The sequence below is a fragment of the Lygodium microphyllum genome, chromosome 25 (assembly GCF_053477565.2).
Source record: "Lygodium microphyllum isolate KBCC chromosome 25, Lygodium_microphyllum_v1.1.10, whole genome shotgun sequence".
NCBI lineage: Eukaryota > Viridiplantae > Streptophyta > Polypodiopsida > Schizaeales > Lygodiaceae > Lygodium > Lygodium microphyllum.
The window spans coordinates 86,157,108-86,176,421 of record NC_141159.1 but is presented as its reverse complement, the minus strand read 5'-3'; the positions used below and the strand labels follow the sequence as shown (position 1 = coordinate 86,176,421).

Here is a 19,314-nt window from a genome sequence, read left to right as displayed (position 1 = left end):
CCCTTTTCTGACTTAGACTTGGATAATCCCTAGCAAGATTGGAAAATTAATAGAGGTTGGTCTTAGAGCACACATTCACAAATCGGATATATCATTTGCTAATTAAAGATCAGGAATGGCTGATGAATAAGTGCAATTCCCTTTGTGACCTTCACAAAGGTAGAGCTTCGTGGAAATCCATTGTAATGGTGGGATGGCTTAATAAAACCTCCTTCAAATGCAAAGTTTTTGTTTGGAGAATGCTGGTGGGTGGACTCCCTCTTGCTGCCGCTCTTTCAATGTGCAACATTTCCAATGGTTTTTGCTTTTTTTGTACTACAATCAAGGATACGTGTCAGCATTGATTTCTCTCTTGCTTGGTGGCAAGACACATATGGTATCTTCTATCGAAGGTTGGGCATTACATTCTTGGGGCACCCATGCATGCAAGAGATTGGGTTCTTGGCAAAGCCAAACTGATAGACTTTGTGCAGCCACATGTAATGATTGTTTTCCACTTTTTGTGTTTTTGGGGCTGCTGGCATAATTGAACTATTCAGAATGCATTCATTTTGAGTCCGATTCTAGAGTGTACAATCCTATTGGCCACTTGAGAGGTTGCCTACATTGGCAGTTTAATACCTTAAAGTATGCAGGCCTCATTTCCAAGGATGATTTGACTTCTTGGCATGCTGCGGTCTCTTCAGTCTCTTTGCTGTGCATATAGTTCTCTTGTGACTTTTGTATTTTATGTTTACAATAGTTAATACAATTACCCATTCTCGGGGGCGGGGGGGCATCAGACAAGCCCAAACTGGCAGGATTTGCGCAGCCACATGTGTTGATAGGCTTCCACTTTCAGCATTTTTGGGGCTGTTGCCATAGTTATGTTAGCAAATGTGTTTTTGTCTTCAGTGTTTATCTCCCGTTTGTGAGCCTCAGCCAGAATCTGGCCAGGACTTCTGGAGCTCTGACACTGTCTTTGTGTATCAGTCTTCTTTATGTAATGGTTGCTTTCATCATAAGCAGGTCCAATGGAGGTTAGGGTTCTTTTGCCTTGTCCATGGCAGTCTTTGCCTTTTCCACAGGTCATGCAACCTTCTTGTGGATTTCATTGTTGGAACAACTCAAGAATGTGATGTGCTTTGGGAGTTCCTTAGATCCACAGAGTCGAAGTTACACCATCTTATGGGAAGAACCAGAACCAAATGAAAATCACTCATAAAGGAAAAAGAATTTGTTGTAGGACTCTATAAATTCATGAAGTAGTAGAAAGCTCCATTTTTTGTTTTTGGCCTTTGCAGAAAGGAGAAATTATTGATGAAAAAGTTTTAAAGAATCTAGCAGCACAAGGTTGCACAATTTGCAAAATAAATATTGGTAAAAAAGCTGTCTCTGCATGTGTCTGTGTGGAATTTTCTTTACAGTCACCAAAGCAGGATAATTGCTTTGCGTGTGGAATTCTTTACAGTCACGAGAGCAGAATTATTTCTTCAAAGTTGATGGGATTATATTGCTAAGAGCTGCTCTGTTTTGAAACACAATATTTTGCACTGAACTTGAAATTAGTTTTATGTGGATGATGGAGCTACCAAACCCAAAACAAGTCTCAATCAAAGTACTGTGATGATTAAAGCTTCTTCAGTTTCATGTTGTCGTTATTGTAGTGACATTGAATGGAGCAACTTCACACTTACAGTGCGCAGTTAGACGGTGCCAATGTATGATACTTGTTTTAGTTGCTGTAATCAGCTGTGAGTGATGGAGTGTAAGATTATCATATTTTCTATTTGCAGTGCTGTGTTTTCCGTACTTGTTATTTGTCTGGAACAGTGTTAAGTTTTCAGTTAAGCAATTAAGTGTGCTTAAGTGCATGCATTTGGGTGCACATCTTCTAATGTTTTTAAACAAATTCATAACATGTTGAAAAGTACTTACGGTCTCAAGGTCTTTTCATGAGCAGGCTTTGCTTGATGCCCGAAAGCTTATTGAGCGAGAGATGGAACGCTTTAAAATCTGTGAAAAAGAAACCAAAACCAAGGCCTTCTCTAAAGAAGGGCTCGGGCAACTGCCAAAAACAGTGAGTGTACTGGACTCTGCGTATTTGATTAGAATCGCCTCTAATTATATGCACATGAGAGAGAGAGAGAGAGAGAGAGAGAGAGAGAGAGAGAGAGAGAGAGATTTATGTCTGCAAAAGGCCAACGAGTCCTATGAGACAAACCCAGAGTACATCGGTGTCCAATGTCATCTCATCATGAAAGTGAAAGGGTGAACACATAGTGACCAGGAAGTCTCGAGTTCAGTTTATATATTCTCACAATCATCTAGTAATAGGAAGAAAAGTGAAGATTTGAACCTGAGTCTGTGGGTTGATAACACAGTTGCTACCACTAGGGTAGCCACACACACACACACACACACACACACACACAGACACACAGAGAGAGAGAGAGAGAGAGAGAGAGAGAGAGAGAGAGAGAGAGAGAGAGAGAGATTAGTGTCTCCAAAAGGCCAATGAGTCATATCAGACAAAACCAGAGTACATCTGTGTCCAATGTCATCTCATCATGAAAGTGAGAAAAATGCATCCTAGTATATGTCTTGACATCTAAAATCTAAAGATCTCAATGTCTAAAAACTGTATGTATAGAATATATAGCTACAATAGCTCCTCTCTATATCTCAAGGTCAGCACATGATTCCAACTATGATGTGGTCAAGGGCCACTCTGCTTATCTGTTGAGGGGTGTGAGAGAGAGAATAAAAAGTCAAAGTGATTCTTCACTACTGATGGCATGTCAAGGGAGTTTGGTTAAATAGACAAGTCAACTTTTTGTTAGTATGAGTCTTTACTGTTCTCACAATGTAAATGACAAATTCTTTTTCCACAGTAGGTGCTGTACAGCAGTTCCTAATTGATTATGTTATCTATAATGGCAGGATCCAAAGGAAAAGGCTAAAGGAGAATCAAGGGACTGGTTGAATAACATGGTATGCAGTTTGTGCTTTGGTGTTTCGGCGATTTTGAATGGAAATAGTCCACGTTTTAACAAATGCATAGTAAAGTGATAATTCTCATGAATTTTCTTCATGTGTAATCTTAATTTGAAATTCAATGAGACTTTGGCTTTACATCAAAGTGGGTCTGGACTACTCAGGTGCTTATTATGGAAAGTTGCTTGATCATAAAATTCCAATACTTCTGTGCACTTCATTGCATTAGAGTAGGGCCTTGGTTCTAAGTTTTTTGGCTGTGTTTTAAAGTTTTCCAGAGAAGCACAATGTATGTGTGTCCCAAATGAAAGAGGTTTATTTTTGTTCCTAAACAAGTTGTCCCCCAAGTATTTTTATTTTATCCAACAAGTGATCTCTTAGACTACCTTGCTTACCTTCTATGAGTTTGAGTGCCAATGTTTGCCTTATGCTGATTGTTCAATCAAGTTCATAAGAAGCTCTCTTTTCTATCTTCAGATGGGGCCCTAGTTTCTATTTCTTAGAAGGGGATGCAAGGGAAAGGCAAGAAAAAGGACAAAAGATAAAGGCACAAAGACTAGTGAACATGGGATGATAGGATGTACCAAGGAAAAATAGTTATTGCCAATGTTGTCAAAAGGCTAGCTGTTTTGACAATGAGTATTGCTCAAAGGCCAAGGGCACTATGCCCAAGTCACCTTCCACTTCTTCTTAGACCTCAGCCCCACTTGCAATGTTAACCCCTTTAATGGAGGCAAAGTGGTAATTACCCTCTAGCATAGGGCTAGTGGATCTTGGAGGGTAATATCGCCTTTGGATGATCATCGCAGTTTGCTCCCTTTTCAACATCGGAGATGTCAAATTGGTTTGTTAGACCATCAATGGGCTTTGGTCCTTAGGCCCACCTCATCTTTGTAGAGATATTGGGGGTTGAGAGCTTGGTCAACATTCATGAGTTGCCTTCAAATGAGGCTATTGAGAGGTTCAGTTGACACATCTATATAGCCATCAAGCCGTTTGGATAGTGGAGCCACCCATCATGTGACACTGCTAGAGGTCTTATTTGTCACTCGTGGATCTATGGTGGGAGCTGTTTGATGTGGTAACAACTCATTAACCGAGATTCATGGCATTGGTTGTGTTAGATTTGATATTGATGAGGACCCGATTCTCGCTATGTTGGACGATGCCTACTATGTGCCCAAGTTGGGCAGGACATGTTATCTGTCCATTAGCTTTGCTGTTTGGGGAGAGCAGCCTTTTTCACAATGACCATGGTTCAAGTTCTTGATGCCAAGATTGACCTTTTGATTGCTCATAGTGAGGCACAACCTAATGACCTATATCTGATGACAAAGTTCCTCTCCTAGCCAATTGGCAAGGGGCCAGGGCTCTGAGTTTCATCATATACATGGCTTTGCTGTTGCCAAGTGACGTTTTTGCTTAGGCCATCTTGTCAAGACTCTCTTCATGAGTTTGTTGTGATGTCAAATGGTTGAGGGCCTTCTACACCTAAACTATCCGAGGATGTTCACCAACCATGCCAACCAGGGAAATAACATCACATTCTCAACAATCTAAACATATAGTTGAGGGGCCACTTCTGTTGATTCACATTGATCTTGGTGGCAAATCACCCACTATCGCCATAAATGGTGCACAATATTTTTCTTTCTAATGGATGATTTTTTGAGATACATGTGGATATTTGTTCTTAAAGAAAAATCGGATTCCTTCACATATTTCTTTGCACGGGTGCTCCTATTGCTAGATAGACATGGAGCAAAGGAAGCAAAGCAAAGAAGCTGTTTTATACCTATAGAACTAAACAAAAGAGTAAGAACTCATGAACTTAGAAATAAGGAACTTGGAAAAGGAATCCATATAAAGCACAAGGGTATGCACATTAAAGATAAATCCGATGCCTTCACATATTTTTATGCATGGGTGCTCCTAGTGCTAGATGGATATGGAGCAAAGGAAGCAAAGCACTGAAGCTAATACATATGTAGAGAATTGAATGAAAGACAATAACACATCAACTCAGAAATTAAGAACTCGAGAAATGGAATCTATATATCAAACCACAAGGCTATGTACAATCACATGGGATGTGGGCAACCAAATGAGCGCTCCTAGATTCCCTCTCTCTAGTAGGATGCTGTGTGCATGAATGACACTTGATGTACATGGAGGAGATGAAGCCTATAATCAGGTTGAAATAAGTCACAAAAGAATCAGGTCATTGAAGGGTCAAAAATACAGGTCAGCAAGCTGGAAAAAGACCCTCCATACATGATACGATGATAAATGCGCCTACTATGCTAACACCCTCTCCTAGATGATGGATGACAAGTGCAATGAAAAAGACAATCATGGAAGATCCACCACAATACACACAACAATGACAATCAAAGAGAGGACCATAGATACTCAAGCAATGGGTGATCAAGCCACCTCCAAGGTGCCTCAGAAAGACACCAATGGTGTGCCAATTGTACCAATCCTTGACCATAGAGAGTGGCAATGGCTGAATCTCGATGCCTATCACAAACCAGCTTTGCAAAAAGCACATCATGACCATGGATTCCCAGCCTTGGGCCAGACATCCAAAGTGTCTCCTCATGTGGGAATAGATTAGGAGCAAAGACTGAATTGTCTCACCTCCCATCATGAACTTAACAAGCAAACCAGCTCCAAGACTTGAATATGTTGGACTTTATTGGTGCATGTAGAAAGCCATGCTTAGGGTCCGCCACACCTGCATATGGATGAGGCTAGCATGCCCCACTACGTGCTCACAGTCCCTCTTCGACGGTGGAGAGTTGTGAGGGATGACAACACTACAAGGGCTAGAAGAGGAATGCGTGGCCATTGCGGCCTTTGCCGCATGATTGGAATCTTTGTTGAAATTCAAGGTTGATGAAGAGTTGCAGGAGTCCTTATCCTTCTCTTGTTTTCGCAAGGCTGCTAGCTTCTTGCAATCCTTGTGGAGGCTCCACTTCTTGCCATAGAAGTAGGATTGACCTTTCTTCTTCTTTTGCATGTTACCCCTCTTTGAAGTAGCCAAGGCTCTTGAATGAGGGATGCTAGAATGAGATGGAAATCTCCCTTGTAACCACAAATCGGATTCATGCTCCAGTAACATGATGTCATGTGTTGGAATTTGGAAACTGATCGGAGAGTTAGATGTTTGAGATTGGAAGGTGTTTGCTACACTATTAAACTTTGGAGGCAGTTTGTGAAGAACAACCCCCACCAAATGAGCTTTAGTTAGGGTTGATTGCATGTTGTGAAGCGGATACTGGATATGTGTCACTCAGAGGCTCTGATAGACGACTAAATCATATCAATGTACTTGAATTGGGTAGTCTACAATTGGCTTTAGAGGGTACCAACTTTCATGGTTGATCGAGGCTTCTACATAACTAGGAGCTTCTCTCACACCTTAGAGATGTCCCGCAAGAGGTGATCTTTGTAGGGCTTCCTTCAAGATACATGAAAGAAGCATTGAGTACCATTGAAGAAGCATTGAGTATGCTTTGGCATCATCAGTGTCCCAATTTAGGATTGCTTCCTCAAAGATGTATTAATCCCGATTGGATGGAAAGAGGAGAGGGTCATGGGAGATGAGAGGTAAAACTTGAAACAATATACCAAAGGTGCTTTTGCACAAATAAGACTTTCATCACCACGTTCGAAGTTAGATAGTTGGGGCTTGTAAGCTTGCCATTAGTGTTATAGCATGGAGTAGCCATTGGTCGATGATATGGAGAGAAGATAGGGAAGGGTTTTTGAGGGAATACCTAGGGTACTTATGGTTAATAAGCCCAAGAGCACAAGCTCAACAATGCAAGCAAAAGATACCAGTTCGAGTCAAGATACCACTTCAAGGGCACTTCAGCTTAGGGCAATCAAGTCCCATTTGTAGGACTCAAGGCCCTATTGTGCACATCAACTTGTGATCATCACTTTTCAAATCTTGGCTCGTAGGCCAATGCATTTGCACACTAGGATGGTGTGGACTAGTGGTATGGGACACTAGCTCTTGTGATGTGGTCATGACCCGACTTGATGCTAGCTTTTCGGCTTGAGGGCGAGCCCATTTGGCTCCATGTCTGGGAGGGGAGCTCGATGTACATTCCCTTTATGTTCTTTGCCGTGGGTACGGCTTGTGTTGTGTCTCATGTGTAGGCTAGGATCCTTGTGGGATGTTTCAATGGCCCCCTCCTAAGGACTTGTTACCTAGTAACAGTAGATCATGTGGGATTTCGGAATTCTCCACCGGGCTCTATCTTGGAGGGGGTGAGATGTTCTGCTAGGCTTGTGCCTTATGATAGACTACACAATGCACTCTGAGTTGAAAAGTTGGTAGAAGGCCCTAAAGCATCCTAAGTGGTGATCAGCCATGAGAATGTATTTTTGTGACCCGTAAGCCATGTCCCAAACTTTGGTTGGTTCCTCATCTATAAATAGATGGTTTGCATGGTCATTTGTACCCTGTTCCATCTTGCCCCTCTCAGTCTACATTGTCATGTGGCTCCTAGCTCCATTGCCTATTGCTGCTATCCTCCTAGTGTGGTCATCTACAGCTGCCACTGCCCTTCTAGAGGTTGCTACCTGTTGTGTTTTCAGCACAGCTGCTGATGTCAGCTCCAGCTACTGCTCCATGACCTTCATGTTGCTGAGTTTTATTACTTCCAGCCGTTGCTTGCCTGTTGTCATGATCTTCTGCCTGTTGGACAGCTGCCTTGACTCCCCTAGCTCTCAAGAGCTTCTTCCAGCTTTTGACCTGCTCATCCAACCAGTGGACAGCTAATTTTCAGGCCTGATCAGTTGCCTGTGGCTGGACAGCCATGGGGTCACACATGCTCTGACACTTACAGGCTGTGTTTTGCTGCTTGCCCACTTCTCCATTATCTCTCTGGTGGTTTCAGCACTCGGAATCTGTCTCATGTGGATGTCACAATCCGACACCTTCCTCTTTCATGAGAACAATGGGCTGTTTGGACAGCTCTACCTTTGAGCATTGTGTAACTTCATTTACATTCAGCATTCATTTAGTTTCACAGGATTCTCTTCTTCTCTATTTTTTGTTCTTGCGTTTTTGTTTGAGTTATTATGTTTTATTCACATTCCTATATTTTGTGTTTTCTCAATGCAAACCTTAGGATACCTTCACATGTCATCATAGCCAATGCTCTACTTAAGAGTATCCTGTGGCTACCGTGGAGGCTTGGTTTGTGTGAGATACATGAGCGACACTTAACCAACTCACAATGGTTGAGACATCTTACTCTTGGGAAGCTATGGTGTCTTCTCAAGTTTCTCCTTCACTAGATGCCTAAAGGAGGCATTATTGTCTCAATGAGGAGGTCAACACATCATCTCCCTCATCTTCAATAGGTATAGAGTGGATATCAAACATAAAATTCGCGAAGTACTTGTAGAGAAGGTGGCTTTGTGAAGAAATGCTCTAAACACAAAAAACACAAAACCAATTGCAACACAAAGCACAAATTGATAAACTCAAAAGACAGTTAGGGTTAGGGTAACTCAAAGATAGTGAACACAATGAATAATGAAGTGAATGACTATTGAATATATAGTGCTCATGCAGCAAACACACTATGTTGTGAATATTGAACCTCGAACTCTCGTATCTCTGGGATCAAGGCAGAGGTTATGAGTTGGAGAGAATATCATACTTGGAACGGACCCCGAAACGTAGCAAGGCAACCTCTATGTGTCGAATAACATTAAACATAGGTAGAGAGGTTGGATTTGATGCAGACACGCAGTGAGGAGAGAGAGAAAGACTAAAAACACAGCTACTTGAGGAGAGAGAAAAATGCCAGCAAGTTGATGATGATGTGGCAGGCTGATGGCAGCAAAAACACAAGCATGATGACATGGCAACCTGATGGCAGCAAAAACGCATGTATGATGGCATGGCAGTTCGTATAGCAACCGTAGATCACAAACGTAGGAGTTCAGCAGTTCGCCAGCTATAGACGATGTGGCTGATCAGTAAATGCAGCAGATATCAATGTAAACTACACGATGGAGGTTGGAAATAGGTGCTAGATCGATGTAGACAGCAATGGGCAGCTTCGGATGAGTTGTCCTCTACGAACGGGGTGTGGGCAGTGAAGCTAGAGGGCTTGAAACTTGCAAAAACGAGATTAAGAGAGAGTGGTGGGTTGCATGTCTGTTTATAAAAAGTTTGGGGCACCCAAATTAGGGTTTCGCATATGGGACATAGTCACTCTCTAGGATCGCAGTTCTTTTTAAAATAATAAGGTTTCTTCATTGATTAAGCATGTTTTGGGGTTGTTTAAGTCGGGCTAATGCAGTTTTAGCTCAACACTCTCTCTTAGGCCTGCCACGAGAAATAAACCCATGTATTTATTTTTTCTTTTACCCCGAGCCATCCCACTCCAAAGTAGCTAGGGCATCAGGCAAGGGCATCAGGCAAAGGGTGCACGTTGGCTGCCTATTGATCTACCAACACTACATAGGCAATGGTTATCTTACCAAGGGAGCCCAAGTGATTAGTCCATGGAGGCCAGGGCTTTGGACCAAGGATGCTCGTTGGCTGCCCAAGGGCCTACCAAGTCTCGCAAAGGTGGATGGAATCAGCAATGTTTTTTTTTTGGTGGGTGGTTTGAGGGCTTTGTTTTAAATGGTCACAAGATTTAGCATTGAGGGTTCAAATCAATATTCATCCCACTAAGTCACTATGCCTTGAAGTATAGGAAATAAGGATGGATAGTCCCATTATCTTCACAAAAAAGGTAAAGTAATCCTATATACTATTAGGATAAGGGCCTAGGGATTACCTAAGCCCACCCCAAAGTAGCCAGGGCATCAGGCAAAGGGTGCACGTCGGTTACCCAGTGACCTACCAAGACTATAGAGACGATGGTTATCTTACCAAGGGAGCCCAAGTGATCACCCCGAAGAGGCTAGGGCATCGGATTGAGGATGCTCATCGGCTGTCCAAGGGTCTATTAAGTCCTACGAAGGTGGATGGAATCAACAATGGATTTTAAAAAAAAAAGGGTTTTGTTTTAAATGGTCATAAGATTTAGCATTAAGTGAGGGTTTAAATCAATATTCATCCCACTGAGTTACTATGCCTCGAAGTACATGAGATAAGGATGGATAGTTCCATTACCTTCACAAAATAGACAAAATAATCCTACACACTATTAGGATAAGGGCCTAGGGTTTACCTAAGCCCAAGGGCCATCATTGTCACTATCAAGAGAAGATGTCCATTGGCAAAAAGTGAAAGGGAAAATCGTAGACTGCCCTCTCTCACCATTGGACAATGGAAGGAGAAGTAAGCATCCCTTGTTGAGAAACCCTTCACCCTTCACTTGCAGTTTGCGTTTCTGCGTTTTGCGTTTAGGGTTTGCAGCCCCAAAAAGGGGTGCCACCCTAGATTGACTGTGCCTATTTATAGACCACTCTCTCACTCATTCTACACGGTTGATTCATTCAGCTCGTCACCTCTTCTCTCCAGTCTCTCCACTACCCTTACACCCCTTCAAGAGGACATTGCGGTTTGTGGTTCGTGGCTATCTTCATCATCTTCCTTGTGCTACGACACTCTTGTTCTCTTGTATCACATTCACTCCATGATTTAGAACTTCATCATTCCATTCATTAGAGTTTCTTCTCTCTTCTTTTCTCTTCTCCATGTTTGCTGAGTTCACTCCGTGTTCCTCTCCACAAACCCTACTGTCTTGTTGGTACGTCATCTTTTAACATGGTATCAGAGGTGGATCTGCTCAAACAACGGCAAAGATCCTCCACTCCAGTGACGGCAAAGACCCTCCACTCCAGTGACGGCAAAGACCGGTGGCGGGTTCGGCATCCACTTCTCTTCTTCTTCCACTGCATCAAAATCTCGTTTTTGCAAGTTTCAAGTGTTTTCAGCTTGCTGCCCACACCTCTTTCACGGAGGACATTGCAGTCTCAGCTATCCCTTGCTGTCATTTATAGTCTAGCGCATGTTTCCATCTTTCCACTTGTAGTTTGCAGTTGTTTACAACAGAGCGATTGTTGCTGATCACTCTCCATTTAGAAAACAATCTCGTTTTTGCGGATTTTAGGTATTTCAGCTTGCTGCCCACACCCTGGACGTGGAGGACATCGCGGTCCAAGCTGGCCATTGCTGTCTACAACAGTCTCACGCCTGTTTCCAGTCTACCACACACTGTTCGGAGCTGATTTCAGCATATTGACTGCTGTTGCTGGTTTTTCGTGCGTTTTTAGTCTTTCTCTCTCCTCACCTGCGTTTTTCTACTGGTTGCAACCTCTTATTGCTGGTAGCATCCTCCTCCCATTGGCAGCTCACTTCATTGTCTTCCCACCCTTGCGGCAGCCATTGCGGTTCATGTTTCACACTGCCCTCACACCCCTTGAGGCGGACATTGCGGTTCATGGTTCGTGGCTGACCTCTTCCACCTCTTCCTTCTTTAGCAAGGCACACTAGTATCCATGGCTTCTTTACCAACAGATGACTAGATTACTGGGTGCTTCTACTGCGGCACAAACGGTCATCCCACCGAAGATTGCCGACTTCGACCTTTGCTCCCCACTCCCTCGGAGTATATGCGGCTTCCACCAGACACTCCTTGTGCCACCTCTCCTTTTTGGGCCATACAGATTGTTTTGCATTGGCTATCAGAATAGTATGCTTAAGGCAATAAGATGCATCCGATGCGCACTAAGTTCTTTCGAGTACATGGAGGATCGATTGGCACTATGACCTCCTAGAGATCGTCGCAATGCCAGCATCAGTCTTCTCCCACCTATTTTCGGGTATAGTGGCTACCACGGCCCGCGGTTCTGTAGTTTGCTCCATTGAGAGAGAGTGATTGTTTGATACCATCTCCTCATTAGTCCGCTCCTTCGAGAGACAGTGGTTGCTCGACTCCTTCCTCTTCTTCGGCTATCCAGTCTGCTCCACTGAGAGACGACGACTGTTGCCCACCTCTTGCTCATTTTGAGCCCACCCTTTCCCACCCTTGACTACTCAGGTTCGAGAGGCTACCTCTGAGAGCTCTTCGGTACCCCAGATACCTTCTTCAGCATGATCGGTGGCACTTCCTTTGTAATTAGACATTTCAGAGTCTGTGATCCATGAGTTTTTGGATTTCCTATCTACTTCAGAGGGAAATTCAGAGGGGGATGTTATTTCTTTGCCCTCAGAGGGGGCATCTACTTCTTCTTCGACTTCAGCGGTGGCCCCTCCACCTCCCACCTCAAAGGGGGAACCTACTCCACATGAAGTTCTTCACCCATCCTCTACTTTTTTGCGGTGGCTGTCTTCGACCAGTCATCTCTTCTATTGATATCCAAGATATTCAGGTACCACCTAGATCGGGATCTTGGAGGTTTAGTTGCGATTCGGTGATGAGGCCTTGAGTTTCGGGTTCTCCAGTTCACTTTGTCTACTGTTCTTTATTGCAAGTTTCCTTTCCGGTGGAAATCTTGGATCTTAGGGATCCTCTACATCTTCTTTCTTCTCTTCTCTTCTTGCCTTGGTCACTTGTCAGCATGGAGCCACCTCTCGAGATCGAGTACGGGCATATCCTTATGGTTCTCGGTACCACACAAAGTCCGACATTCCTCCTAGACATTGCATGTTTTCATTATCTTTGTACTAGGGCGCTTGGGCAAGTGAATAATTTCCCCATGAGGGACACTGTCCAAATGGCACCTACTGCATGAGCATTCTTCAGCATGTAGCATTGCATCTCCACCTCACTCTTCTCTTGTTTCTCTTTTTGGTTTTGAGAGGGGGTGTTGAGAAACCCTTCACCGGCAGTTTGCGTTTTTTGCATTTTTGCGTTTTGCATTTAGGGTTTGCAACCCCAAAAGGGGGCTCCAGCCTAGATTGACTGTGCCTATTTATAGGCCACTCTCTCACTCATTCTACATGACTGATTCATTCAGTCCGTCATCTCTTCTCTCCAGCCTCTCCACTACCCTCACACCCCTTTAGGAGGACATTGCGGTTTGTGGTTCGTGGCTGTCTTCATCATCTTCCTTGTGCTACGACACCCTTGTTCCCTTGTATCACATTCACTCCATGATTCAAAACTTCATCATTCCATTCATCAAAGTTTCTTCTCTCTTCTCTTCTCTTTTGCATGTTTACCGAGTTCACTCCGTGTTTCTCCCCGCAAACCCTACTGTCTTGCTGGTACATCATCTTTTGACATCCCCTTTGTCCCCAAAATGTCGATGTCGATGGGAAAAAGGAGTAGCACCAAAAGAAGAAGAGTGAGATACATGTCTAGCGGAAAATCCGTGAAATGAATAGCCTCCAAGGTGGCCTCTGAAAGGCAATGATAAATCTTGGGAATGAAGTGCCACCAAAAGATGTAACCATGGAAAGGAGTGCTAAACGATCCAAGGTTTTGGTAGGTAGTAGAGCTTGTAGAAGAAATGTCAACCTGCAAAAGGAAGTAGAAACAACTACACAAGATCATAAAACATGCAAACCTTGACTTCAATGTTAAGTGCAAGTGAGTGCTATGGACAAATGTAAATGGGACTCCCACTACCAAAAGATAGACACACTAAGAATGTAAGTAAAAGGAGAAATGTGTAGTGGAAAAGAGAAGGCAAACTAGAGTGTACCCTACAAGACTCAAGTGATGTGCATGTGGGGAGTGGAAAGGAATCATAGTTAGTATCTTGGAGGTTTGAACCGGAGGAAGGCTCCATAATCTGCTAGGTCAAATGGTCTCTAGAGGAAGTGGACTCAAGTGGTTCTGGCTGTGAACTTGAGAGAGAGGGCATGCCTATCTAGGGAATGACCTATTGTCTAGCTCTAACAACAGCCACATCGCCGAGATCATTACACTCAAAGGGATGGAGGGTACAAGGGAACCTTTGGAGGAGAGGGTGGGAGATGGGAAGGAACGTGTGGAAGCGATGGTGTACAAGTGGGAATGGGTGTGTAGCAATAGACAATTGTTGCGGAGGACCTTGCATAAGAGAAGGGGAATGGAGTTTGTATACAGGTCTTGTGTAAGAATCCTCGATACAAAGGGCATGCTTAGTGAAGACAGCTTGGGTTCCAAGCCTGATAAGGCCATAAACTGAGTGGAGTGGAAAGCCCAAGTCTGGAACATAAAGGGCCTCTGAAAGGGAGCTTGACTTGTGGTTGAGAAACAAAGGCAAAGTGCCAACACCGCTAATAGATACCAATATAATATTACCAACAGTGACTAAACCCTTAGAAGGGTGTAGATCTTGCAACAAGTCACCTCGTGGAGTCATATGACTAGAAGCTCAACTATCAACCAACCAAGGCCTCCTAGAAGACGAGGCAACAATTGAAGAAGGCTACTCCAACTCAACAATATGAAGGAACATTGACTCATGGGTAATTGCTGAAGTAGAGGTAGAAGACTTGGATGTTTTAGCTCCATCCTTTACTCTTGGACGAAGGCGAGGATACTTCTTCCAACATTTCTCCTTTGAATGTGTCCCCTTTTCATAGTATGGGCATTCAGGCTTTTTCGAGTCGGAGTCAGAGCTTGAAGAACTCTCCTGTCGCCTTTGACTTCCCTTCCTTCTTCTTCCTACCTCTTGAACCTTCAACAAAAGCTTTGGTGGATGTGGATCCACTGTTGAGAAACCCTTCACCCATAGTTTGTGTTTTTGCATTTCTGCGTTTTGCGTTTAGGGTTTGTAGCCCCAAAAAGGGGCGCCATCCTAGATTAACTGTGCCTATTTATAGGCCACTCTCTCATTCATTTCTTACGGCTGATTCATTCAGTCCATCACCTCTTCTCTCGAGCCTCTCCACTACCCTCACTGTCACCAGGTGGTGATACTTTTTACAGTTGCTTTTCTTATTTATTTATATAAATTTTTTATTTTTCTTTTCTTTTATTGATGTTGTTTCTTACATCAGAGTTTTCTTGAAATAAGTCGGGATCTGTGCATGGCTAGAAGAGGCAGCCATTGGGACAAATTGGACTAATGGTTTGTCTGAGCCTTACGGTCGGTTCCATATTGAATGGGCACTGAAGAATAGAATGCCAGTGGTTTGGGACTGTGTGCTTAGCCATTGGAGATGGTGCAAGACAATGAGCATGGCCAAGACAGAAGATGGCAAGTCACTGTATCTGAGCCACATTACACTTTCTGATGTGGTCACAATGATAAAAGTTGCTCAGAACAAATTGAGGAATACAAGGGTCACCATCCCTAAAATTTAGGGAGTTACTATTTTTGGACCCCAGAATTTGTTCGTGTCATTATCTTCATTTTTGCACGATGATTAATTTTTCTAGTCTGTACCAAGGTCAAATTTTGCACCGAACAGGGAGAATTTTAGACCAAAAGGTTAAAATGGGAAAATTGTTACATGTATGCCATGTGGCACAAATTCCCAAAAGAGAGAGAGAGAGAGCATTAAAAAAAAACGTAATAGGCATAAGGGGCAGATGGGAGAATGAAGTTTTGAGGAGCTGAGAGCAGGTTGCTGCAAGAAAATCAGCCATGGAGAATACTTCTACGTCTCTGAGTCAAGAATGGAGGTAGAGCTTGCTCCCTCTGATCAACTCTCTCTCTATTCTCAGAGGAAACGCTTCACATGATGGGATGATTCCATCGAAGGTACAATTCTGTGTTTTCTTTGAAATTCTGAACATGAATCATTGAGTATTGGTCACAGAAAATGCAGGACATGCTGGACAATAAGAACAGTGAATTCAGAGATCTGCAGACTGTAATTCTGCACATGAATCATTGAGTTTTGGTCACATGCTGAAGAGTAAGAAGAGTGAATTCTGCACATGCTGGACAGTAAGAACAGTGTGCTGGACAGTAAGAATAGTGAATTCTGCACATGCTGGACAGTAAGAATAGTGAAGTCTGGACATGTTGGACAGTAAGAACAGTAAATTCAGAGATCCAGACTGCAATTCTGCGCAGGAATCATTGTGTTTTGGTCACAGAAAATGCTTTCCTAGAAGGGATGTTGATCTGGACATGTACTACTATTCTTATGCAGCTGGGATTTACTCAGAAGAGATGAAAACCCACTGTTCACAAGTTATTTATTTTTGAACATTATCATTTTTGTAATTTTTCATCTTTTAATTGATAAAGAAATACCGAGAAGGGCGCCGGACTTCGGGGCCAATCTGGTGTTGAGCGAGGGAGTGAGGTCTCTGCTTATGCGTGTGTGTGTAAAGACTAGGTGTTAATTGAAGGAACTACCACTTTATGTGAGTCATAGACTGGTTTAACTCACACCCCTTCAGGAGGACATTGCGGTTCGTGGTTCATGGCTGTCTTCATCATCTTCCTTGTGCTGCAGCACCCTTGTTCCCTTGTATCACATTCACTCCATGATTCAGATATGCTCTTCTCCATGTTTGCCGAGTTCACTCCGTGTTCCTCCCCGCAAACCCTACTGTCTCGTTGGTATGTCATCTTTTGACATGATATCAGAGTTGGATATGCTCAAACAGTGGTAAAGATCCTCCATTCCAGTGATGACAAAGACTGGTGGCGGGTTTGGCATCCACTTCTCTTCTTCTTCCATTGTATCAAAATCTCGTTTTTGCAGGTTTCAGGTGATTTCAGCTTGCTGCTCACACTCCTTTCGCGGAGGACATTCCAGTCTCAGTTGTCCCTTGCTGTCATCTACAGTCTGGTGCCTGTTTCTAGCCTTCCACCCGCAATTTGCAGCTGTTTACAGCAGAGCGACTGTTGCTGATCACTCTCCATTCAGAAAACAATCTCGTTTTTGCAGATTGCAGGTATTTCAGCTTGCTGCTCACACCTTGGACGCGGAGGACATCGCGGTCCAAGCTGGCCATTGCTGTCTGGCGCTTGTTTCCAGCCTACCACACACTATTCGGAGCTGCTTTCAGCATACTAACTGTTGCTGCTGGTTTCACTTGCGTTTTTAGTCTTTCTCTCTCCTCACTTACGTTTTTAGTCTTTCTCTCCTCCTCATCAGAGAAGACAAAGACCGGTGGTGGGTTCGGCATCAACATCTGATTTCTCTACTATTTCCGTTGCGTAGCCGTGCATTGGGAGATATCCTTTTTCTCCCACCCACCCACCCTCCCTTATCCATTTTACCACACCGGTACCATGGCGTCTCCCCGACAGATTGCCCTTCTATTGGGTGTTCCTACTACAGCACGAACGGTCATCTCATCGAAGACTGTAGACATCGACCTTTGCTCCCTACCCCTCCGGAGTATATGCGTCTTCCACCACGCACTCCTTGTGCCACCTCTCCTTTTTGGGCCACAGAGATTGTTCTACATCGGCTGTTAGAGTATTATGCTCAAGGCAATAAGCCGCACCCGACGCGCACTAAGTCCTTTCGAGCACACGGAGTCTCTAAGACCTTACTAGGCGATAAGCCCTCCTGGAGACCACCCCACTGCGGGGAGGTTTTCCCCATCCACTTTCGGGTACAGTGGCTTCCACGGCCCACATCTCCTCCATAGTCCACTCTCTTGAGAGCCCGCGATTGTTCCCCACCCTTGGCTCGTCCTAAGCCTCCTTCTTCCCTACCCTCTTCCAGTCGAGTTTGAGAGGCTACTTTTGGGAGCTTTCCGGCTTTTTCTTTCGATCCCCAGCTACCTTCTTCAGCACACTGGCGGCACTTTCTTTGTCATGAGATGCTTTGCAGTCCGTGAGCCATGAGTGGTTGGATTCCCTTTTTCTTTCAGATTGGGACTCAGAGGGGAACTTTCTTACTTCGCCCTCAAAGGGGGTTTCCAGTTCTTCTTTGGCTTCAAAGGGGACTCCTAGTTTTACCCCTTCCGATTTAGAGAGGGACCCTATGTGCCATGAAGTTCTTCACACACCACCACCTTTCACTTTCGAGGAGTGGCTCTCCTTTGAGGAGTCATTTCCTCTACTCATACCCAGGATCTAGAGGATCTACCTTGATCGGGGCCCTTGGGTCTTCAGCAATGACTTGGTGGCTAGGCCTTTGTATTTCTTCCAGCATGGAGTCACAGAGCTAGTGGCTTCTTCCGGCGGTTGAGTTTCGGGTTCTACAGCTCATCTAGTCTCTTGACTATCTTCAAAGGTCTCCTTTCAGGTGGTATTCTCAGATTACAGGGTGGATCTTTTTCGTCCCTTGGTCAGCATAGAGCCACCTCCCGAGATCGAGTATAGGTATATCCTTATGGTTCTCGACACCACACAAAGTCCGACATTCCTCCTATGCCTTGCATGATTTCATCATCTTTGTACTAGGGTGCTTGGGCAAGTGAACAATTTCCCCACGAGGGACATTGTCCAAGTGGCACTTGCTGCATGAGCATTCTTTAGCATGTAGCATTGCATCTCCACCTCACTCTTCTCTTCTTTCCCTTTTTGGGCCCGAGAGAGGGTGTTGAAAAACCCTTTATCTACAGTTTGCATTTTGTGTTCTTGCGTTTTGCATTTAGGGTTTGCAGCCCCAAAAAAGGGCACCATCCTAGACTGCTTATGTCTATTTATAGGCCACTCTCTCATTCATTTCTCACAGTTGATTCATTCAGTCTGTCACCTTTCTCTCCAGCCTCTCCACTACCCTCATACCCCTTTAGGAGGACATTGCGGTTCATGGTTCGTGTCTGTCTTCGTCTTTCTTGTGTTACGGCACCCTTGTTCCCTTGTATCACATTCACTCCATGATTCATATCTTCATCATTCCATTCATCAGAGTTTCTTCTCTCTTCTCTTTTCTTCTCTTCTTTATGTCTTTCGAGTTTACTCCGTGTTCCTCTCCACAAACCCTACTGTCTTGTTGGTACGTCATCTTTTGATATCCACTAGCTACCTCTTTGGCGTGCTTGTCATACTCTAAAACAAGTGGGGCAAGCTCCTCCTATAGAAGCTTCTTACGGGTCCTCGATGTACGAAGGTTGGTGTGGAAGACATCAAACTAGGGAGATGGCAGCTGATTCAAAAGAATCATGGCGATATCCTTTGAAGAGATCATTTTGCCAAGGGATGCAAGCTCATCTGTCATGTGCTTTGACATATTGATATGATTCTTCAAGGAAGGAGAGTCATCAACAACGAGCATCTGTAATTTCTTCTCAAGAGTAATTCGGTGGGAAAATGTCTCTTGATGGTACAAAGAAGCAGGTTTTATCCACACCTCTATTCCTTTTTGCAATTTGTGTGCCTGCACTAGGATAGAATCTTGTAAGCTCATTAAGAGGAAATATTGAGCTCTAGAGTTGAGCCGATCCAATAGGGCTACACAATCCATTGATGATCCAACAATAGAATCCTCCATTGGATGGGTAACAAACTCCCAAAGATTGAAGGTATCAAGGATACACTCCACCTTAC

General features: G+C 43.9%; 1 protein-coding gene across 1 annotated transcript in view; it reads left to right on the top strand.

Moving 5' to 3' along the window:
• Positions 1-19,314, top strand: part of LOC148014454 (transcription regulator NOT2/NOT3/NOT5 family protein) — a 40,792-nt gene that overhangs the window by 8,903 nt on the left and 12,575 nt on the right. Inside the window, exons 4-5 of the mRNA XM_087666246.1 lie at positions 1,943-2,059; positions 2,923-2,973. Of these exons, the coding sequence (XP_087522372.1) occupies positions 1,943-2,059; positions 2,923-2,973 (168 nt within the window). The remainder of the gene's footprint in view (positions 1-1,942; positions 2,060-2,922; positions 2,974-19,314) is intronic.